Source organism: Hemicordylus capensis, chromosome 15, assembly GCF_027244095.1.
Source record: "Hemicordylus capensis ecotype Gifberg chromosome 15, rHemCap1.1.pri, whole genome shotgun sequence".
Classification (NCBI taxonomy): Eukaryota; Metazoa; Chordata; class Lepidosauria; order Squamata; family Cordylidae; genus Hemicordylus; species Hemicordylus capensis.
Window position 1 is genome coordinate 15649482 of NC_069671.1, and position 8497 is coordinate 15657978.

At 48.7% G+C, this 8497-nt stretch overlaps 1 protein-coding gene across 1 annotated transcript in view; it reads right to left on the reverse strand.

Annotated features, from left to right (window-relative positions):
* The window catches only part of LOC128338259 (SEC14-like protein 2), a 23097-nt gene extending 20560 nt beyond the window's left edge, over positions 1-2537 (reverse strand). The window contains exon 1 of the mRNA XM_053280481.1: positions 2359-2537. Coding sequence (XP_053136456.1) covers positions 2359-2412 — 54 coding nt within the window. The 5' untranslated portion in view covers positions 2413-2537. The remainder of the gene's footprint in view (positions 1-2358) is intronic.
* Between the last annotated feature and the right edge of the window lie 5960 nt (positions 2538-8497).

The following is an 8497-nucleotide window of genomic DNA, read 5'->3' on the forward strand; positions in this document are numbered from 1 at the left end:
GAAGTTGTTGTCAACAACATCCAGGAATCCCTATTACAAAGAAGGCCAGTCGGGACCCGGGGGAGACCCGCCCCAGCAGAGATCCCTGGCCCCATGGAAGCCCCAAGATCCAACAGGAGGGGAAGGCCAGCTCAGCGCCGGCTTCGTATCGGCTTCGTATCGGCCAGCCTTTGCTGGTTCCACAGTTCCTCCTTGGAGCACCGACCTCGTCAAACCCAGGTAGGGATAGAGTAGCAGGTACAAACTTTATGATATTTATCATTTCTTTTATTATTCATTTATCTTATTTATAGACCTCCAAAGGCTCTAGGCAGTTCAGAAAAATTCCATGGTGTGTTTATTTATTTATTTTTACATTTACGTTATGCGGGATTATGTACACCGCCTCTATATATCAGGCAGTACATAAATATGATAGATAGGTACATAGGGAGCGGTCATATTCTGAGTCAGGCTATTGGTCTATCTAGCTCAGGGTTGTCTTCACAGACTGGCAGCGGCTTCTCCGAGGTTGCAGGCAGGAGTCTCTCTCAGCCCTATTTGGGAGATGCTGTCAGGGAGGGAACTTGGAACCTTCTGCTCTTCCCAGAGCGGCTCCATCCCCTGAGGGGAATATCTTGCAGTGCTCACACATCAAGTCTCCCATTCATATGCAACCAGGGCAGGCACTGCTTAGCTATGGGGACAAGTCATGCTTGCTACCACAAGACCAGCTCTCCTCTCCCTCGATAGATAGACAGATAAATGAACAACAACAAATAATAGCCTGCTCTTCTCCAAGGAACTCAGGGCAGTGTACATGGTTATTTATTTTTATTTACTTATTTTATTTATTTAGCAAATTTGTACACCGCCCCAAGCTTTCATCTCTGGGCGGTTAACAATAACATAAAACCAGTTAAAAACATATACAAAAAACTTAAAAGCAATTTAAAAGTAAACCAGAGATTAAAACCCCAACATTTTTTAGGAAGCTGAGAAAGCTTGGGCAAAGAGATGGGTTTTAAGGTGTTTTTTTGGAAAATTGCCAGAGATGGGGCAGTTAAAATGCTTATCCTCACCCACAACCCTGTGAGGTAGGTTGGGCTGAGAGATAAGTGATGGGCCGAGAACCACACAGTGAGTTTCATGGCTGAATGGGGATTTGAACTCGGGTCTCCCCAGTTCGAGTCTAACCACTACATCACGCTGGCTTTATGATCCTTCTTAGGGGGATCAAACTTCTTAAAACTGAACACTGCAGCCATAAGAACAGTCCTGCTGGATCAGGCCCATCTAGTCCAACATCCTGTTTCCCACAGTGGCCCAGCAGTTGTCTCTGGGAAGCCCACAAACAGGAGAGGAAGGAGTACCCCATTCCATCCTTGCCGCTGGAGGTAACATATAGCCATAAAGGCTATTAATCATAGATAGGCTTGCTCCCCGTGAAGTCTCCCTATAAAGCCATCTACACGTGACGGGTGGTCATCACTACATCCTGGGGCAGAGAGTTCCATAGATTAGCTATGCACAGTGTGAGCCCCAAGTCCCATTCAAATTTTATTGTACTGTATTGTCACACACGATTCGGGTTCTTCATTGAGTGTTAGAGCCCGATTCAGGGTAAAAAAAACCCCACTTGCATCGGTTTGGGGAGCAACTTTGAACTCGCCGTAAAGCCTCACAGTCAACTGGCATAAAGCCTGCTGTCCGAAAACCCCCACAAGTTTTGGGGCAACATGCTTTCCCAGCCTACCCGGAGATGCTGCCAGGGACCGAATCCGGGTCCTTAAAAAACAGATGCTCGAATATCACTGAGCAACGGCCCCGTCCCTAAACAAAGAGCTGCCATACTGAGTCAGGCCGTTGGTCCGTTCAGCTCAGTATTACCAACTCGGACTGGCAGCAGCTGTCCTGGGCCTCAGACAGGAGTCTACCTGGAGATGCTGCCAGCAGGGATTGAACTGGGGGGGGGCCTCTCGGCAGGCAAAAACTCTGAGCTCTAAACCCATCCCCAGTTCAGATCCCTAACCTCTTGTCTCACTCTCAACCCGCCAGGCTTCCCTGTCGCGCCCCTTGCAGGCAGCCTCCGCGAGCCCACCCTGCAGGACTGTCGTTAAGGGGGGGGGGACATGACCTGAAGCGCTTTGCAGCGCGCTCGCACTTTTCCAGACTGCGACCCTTGCGCGCTCTTTCCCTTGGCAGGAAGTCCCCCGCTGTGGGTGGGCTTACTTTGGAGTAAACGTGCAAGGGAGGGGGATCGGGCTGCAGAGCGCGCCAGGGGGACTATTTGGGGCCGGGTTGGGGGGTGACAGGGAGGAGGGGAGGGCGGGGGGGGGTCGAGGGGCAGTTGCTGGATCCGGGGCGGCTGCTGCTCACCTTGGCCAGCGCCTCCTCCTGCTTGCCGCTCAGGTCCCCGACGTGCCCGCTCATGCTGCCTCTCCGCGTCTTTCGCCGCCGTCTCCTGCGCGCCAAGAGCAGCAGCTGAGCCGGCTTCTCCCAGCCAGGTACCAGCCTCCTCCGGCAGCGGCTTTCGTCATGATGGCCAGCCCGCTGAACTCACCGGGCAAGCAAGCCCCGCCTTAGCTGCGGCGGCTCTTAAAGGGGAAATGCATCTTTGGATCTGTGGATAATGCGCTGTAGGTGGTTAAGTTGCTCTCTCTCTCTCTCTCTCTCTCTAGTTGCTAGTTGCTCTCTCTATAGAGGGAGCCTTTGCTAGTTACTAGTTGCTCTCTCTCTAGTTGCTCTCGCTCTCTCTCTCTAGTTGCTCCAGTATGTCTGTCTCTCTCTAATATTTATATACCGCCTGATCTCTAGGCGGTGGGTACCTAATCCAAATTACAATATACAACGAAATGAAAACAATTCAAACGTTTGGCATTTGTGTTTACAAAATAAACACAATTAGAAACAATTCACAGTTTTGCCTCAGGCAAATATTCCACCACCTTTTCGGCGAGGTGGCGGCAGCCGGTTTATGGAATAGCCTCCTCAATGAGGCTCACTTGGCTTCATCGCTTTGTTCTTTTCGATGCCAGGTGAAGACCTTTTTGTTGACTCAGGCCTTTTACATCTTGATCTGATTTTAACTGATTTTTTTTTCTAAATGCCTTTTAAATTGTTTTGCATTGCATTTTGTATTTTCTTTCTTTTCTGGTCTGTTCTGATTTCATATGTCGTGTTTTTAATCACGTGTTTAATGCTGTGTTGTAAGCTGCCCAGAGAACAATTTGTTGTTTATTTGTTATAACAAATAAAGTTTATTCATTTATTATTTACACATCTGATTTAATGTGTTGTGTTTCTAATCACATGTTTCATGTTGTGTTGTAAGCTGCCCAGAGAACAGTTTATTTGTTATAACAAAGTTTATTCATTATTATCATTATGAATTATTATTTCTTGTTCACACAGTCAGACAGGTGTTATTGACTGGTTAGGGTTGTTTATTATTATTATTATTATTATTATTATTACCACCACCACCAGTGCCTTTTTGGAGAAGGAGAATGGAACCTTCCCAGCATAGAAAAGTGGTGGGGCAGGGAAGATCATGTGTGTTAGACCTGGAGGCTTTACAGACAGGGCTTTTATTTCGAATCCACTCCTGATTGGAGTGTGCCAGTCCACATATTAGCTGGATTTACCCCGAAGTCCATGCGGGCTATCAGGGACCAGGACAGACAGGGCTTTGTTTTTCCCCTGAATGGAGGCTGCAAATTCTGGCTTAGCCTAAAGTATGTCCGGCTTAAAATAATCCTCTATTTCCATTGGCTTTTGGAAAAAAACCTCAAGGTTTCTGCTCTGCTCCAAGGCTTGTCTTTGATGTGCATAGGGGCCATTGCCACTAAATCGGCTTACGCGCACGTTCACATTTTTCTAAAAAAATGTTTGCTGGGTGGATTTCCAGACCACCAAGGGTCAGCAGAGAGTGCTGCTTTGGGCAATTTGTCTTGTCCTCTCGCTGATCTTTCTCTCTTCCAAGAATCTTTGCCCCCACTAGCTGCCGGTTCAAAGAGGCAGGGAAAGGTTTAGCTGCAGCTTGATTTGGGAGGAATGAATCACCTTAGCTAATTAATTATGTCCCGGATTGCAGGGAAGAAAGTCAGGCTGGAAAGCACTTAAAATGGGATCAAGACAGTCACATTGCTATTTGACTTGGAGTGTTACAAGCACATCGTTACAAGACCTGGAATGGGACCAGCATGTCAATATTTTCACCTCTCAAGTGGAGGCCACGTGCATCCTTTCTCTAAGTGTTGACCCAAGAACGCCAAAGGTGGGTGGAGGAAGGTGTGGTGAAGAGGTTGGGAAAGGGACTTCTCCCTCTTCCTGGATAAGACTGAAACTCTTGAGACTTACCCTCTTATCTTCAGGAAAGCTCTTTGCTTGAACTTTCATTCGATCTGCAAGTCTCCAGTTGAAATTGGTTGCAGTATACTCAGGACAGGCATCCTGAACATCTTTGTTTGTGCAACACGTAATTGCGACTCAGATTAGCCTTTACATAAGAATAGAATAAACGCCTTGCTAGATCAGCCAAATAGTATGTCAACCACCACCTTTGATTCTGGAGGCTCCTTAGCTGACCATGGTGAACAGCCATTAGCAGGCCTATTCCTCCACAGATTTGTCGAATTTTTTTTTTTTTTTACATAGCTGTCTAGCCTGTTGTTCATCATTATCTTGTGCCAGTGAGTTCCACAAACTATGTATGTGTTATGTGCAGTTTTCGTTCTTTCTTTCTTTTGCTTTCTGCTGGTGGAACGGCACCACTGGATCCAGGTCTTTGCTCCTTCAGACGCTGGTCTTCACCCAATGAGTCACACTCCAGCTAAAATGGGATTTGAACTCGGGTCTCCCCGGTCCTAATCCAGCACTCTAGGACTAACTAAGGCACCTTGGAAACCAAAGGGAGAAATGAGTCAAGACTAACTTCAGTCCCATTCATTTCAAAGGGACTTAATTGCACCTAGTTATTTAACGATTAATTACTTGCAGTTATTTAATCACCTCTGCTGGTGGGAAAGCAAGAAACAAATGCTTTCCAGAATCACATATTTATTCATTTGATTTATATGCTGCCTGACTCCAAAGGCTAGGAACATAGGAAGCTGCCATCTACTGAGTCAGACCCTTGGTCTATCTAGCTCAGGGCATGACTTGTCCCCATAGCTAAGCAGGGTCCACCCTGGTTGCACATGAATGGGAGACTAGAAGTGTGTGAGCACTGGAAGATATTCCCCTTAGGGGATGGAGCCGCTCTGGGAAGAGCATCTAGGCTCCAAGTTCCCTCCCTGGCAGCATCTCCAAGATAGGGCCGAGAGAGACTCCTGCCTGCAACTTTGGAGAAGCTGCTGCCAGTCTGTGTAGACAGTACTGAGCTAGATGGACCAAGGGTCTGACTCCGTATATGGCAGCTTCCTCTGAGGTTGATCCAGAAGACGCAGCAGGAAAGCCTCAGTGGGAGGAAGATCAGCCTGTTAAAAGCGGGTGCCTCCCTCTGAAAACCTGAACGTGGCAGGCCTCCAGGCTTTTTGAGCATGGTTGCTTCCAGCAGGAACGGCCTTGACTCTGTGGGTGCAGCTAAGAAGAACCAGAGAGCTAAGTCCAGATTTCAACACGACCCAATACATTCTTCTAATCCGTCCCTCTTTTGGAGCTGACCAAGAAACAGCTGTGGCGCCCGGGTGTCTCTGCAGGGCTGAGAGGCACATCTGGGTTCCACCCAGCAATCATGCAGCACAAGGCAACCCATTTTAAGAAGATCACAAATGCAAAAGAGTTTTCTGGAACTTCGGCTGGGAGAAACCAGTATGTTTTGCTGTGTTGGGGGGCACAGCCGCTGTCTGGACTTCTAGGTGGAGGTCTAGGGCCTCCACATATTTGCATAAATAGACCTGCATGTTTGCAGGATGCAATATTTGCATAAATAGACTTGTTTAAATGATGCAATATTTGCATAAACGGACCTGTTGTTTTCTTCTTACATTTTGGTGAGTTCAGTTGCTGTTTGTGCCCTCAGGAACCCACTTTCCTGAGGGCACAATTAATTAAGGAACCTTAAAAAATACCGCATGTGTCATGGTGTGTGTGTGTAGGGCAGAACTTTGTATGGCAGATATTAAGGACATAAGAACCACCCTGCCAGATCAGGCCCAAGAAGGCCTATCAAGTCCAGCATCCTGTTTCCCACAGTGGCCCACCAGATGCCTCTGGGAAGCCCGCAGGCAAGCGCTAAGGGCATGCACTCTCTCCTGCTGTTACTCCCCTGCAGTTGGTACTCAGAGGCATCCTGCCTTTGAGGCTGGAAGTGGCCTGTAGCCCTCCGACTAGTAGCCGTTGATCGACCTCTCCTCCATGAAATTATCCAAACCCCTCTTCAAGCCATCCAGGTTGTGGGCTGTCACCACATCTTGTGGCAGAGAATTCCACAAGTGGATTATGCGTTGTGTGAAAAAGTACTTCCGTTTGTTGGTCCTAGATTTCCTGGCAATCCATTTCATGGGATGACCCCTGGTTCTAGTGTTGTGTGAGAGGGAGAAGAATTTCTCTCTCTACACTTTCTCTACACCATGCATGATTTTATAGACCTCTATCAGGTCTCCCCGCAGTCATCTTTTTTCTACACTAAATAGCCCCAGGTGTTGTAGCCTTGCCTCGTAAGGAAGGTGCCCCCTGCTCATCTGGGTTGCCCTCTTCTGCACCTTTTCCAGTTCTACAGTGGCCTTCTTTAGATGTGGTGGCCAGAATTGTACGCAGTACTCCAGGTGTGGCCGTACCATCGTTTTGTATAAGGGCATTATCATATTAGCAGCTTTATTTTCAATCCCCTTCCTAATGATCCCTAGCATGGAATTGGCCTTTTTATAACAGCTGCCGCACATTGTTTTACCCAGCTGGGGAAGGAACCAGTTGCTGGCAACCAGTCTATGCAAAGGGATAACATCGTCAGCCTGCATTAAGCACCTCATAGATTAAATGCTTAGCACTGGGAATCTCAGTCAAGGTGGTAATTTGGGAAGGTCTTTGCAATGTGATGCAAAAAGATTTGGGCTGCTTGCCCTGAAGCATAGTGAGGCAATGAAAGAAGGGCTCGCTGCCCAAGAGGGGAGAGGGAAAGGGTGTGGTGCTTGCTGCCAGTGTGGTGCTTGAAAGCACCGATCCACTCTGTGGTGGCTGCCCAGCATGTTTCGACCACGGGTCTTCTCTAAAGGACGCGGCTTTCTACTGAGTCAAACCATTCATCTGTCTAGCTTAGCACTGACTAGACTGATTAGGAAGCTGCCCTATACTGAGTCAGACCCTTGGTCCATCTAGCTCAGTATTGTCTGCACAGACTGGCAGCAGCTTCTCCAAGGTTGCAGGCAGGAGTCTCTCTCAGCCCTATCTTGGAGATGCTGCCAGGGAGGGAACTTGGGACCTTCTGCTCTTCCCAGAGCGGCTCCATCATCCCCTGAGGGGAATATCTTGCAGTGCTCACACATCAAGTCTCCCATTCATATGCAACCAGGGTGGACCCTGCTTAGCTAAGGGGACAACTTGTGACCACAAGACCAGCTCTCCTCCCATGGGGACCCTTTTGCTCTAACCAAAGCACCATGTCTGTGCCCATTGGCTGACAGAACATCAGATCTCCGGCTAGATCCAGTGATCCCCTCTGCTCACTGCAATTGCAGCAAGGGGCGATGGGTCTCGGAGTCCGACAACAGCTAGAGAGCCTCAGGTTGGCTACCTATGCTCTGGAGCGATTCTGTTTGTCTTGGTTTGAATCCAGCAAGATTGTGGCTACCAAAACCGCACCCGAAGATGAGATGTTATGCAGTCCTCCAGCCTACGGGTCCCTCCCTTGATGCCTCCCACACGCTCCTTTCATCTCACGGTTTCTGCCTCTCGGGTTACTCAGCTATCCTCCCCTAATCCCTGGCTTCCTGATCCGTTCCATCTTTTTCTCACCCTTCTCAAAATTCTCTCGGCAAATGAGGGATTACACCTCCCGGATGCAGAAATGCGCTAACCAACTGGTTCCCCACGCCAAGGTCTTGCCCATCCTCACCACTAGGGGTAGACCCTAGAACCATCAGAACTAGAGCAAGCAGAGAGGGCCTCTTTGTCAACCCCCCCACCGCTGGAGGCGGTGAGTTGTTGTTTGGTTTAAAAAATAATAATTCTACTGTAGAACCCCCAAACCAGCCCTGAGGGATTTGGCTCGACCTTGAGCCGAGCCAGGCCCAGTCTGGCTTGAGGGTGAGCCGGACCAATTCGATGGTGAACCGGCTCGAGATTGAGCCGGTTTCACATCCCTACTGGCCTAACGGTGCTGCAGGGAAATGACTTGATTATCAAGCCAGAGGCTGCCGGTTCGAATCCCCGCTGGTATGTTTCCCAGACTATGGGAAACACCTCTATCGGGCAGCAGCGATATACAGTAGGAAGATGCTGAAAGGCCTCATCTCATATTGTGCGGGAGGAGGCAATGGTCAACCCCTCCTGTATTCTACCAAAGGCAACCGCAGGG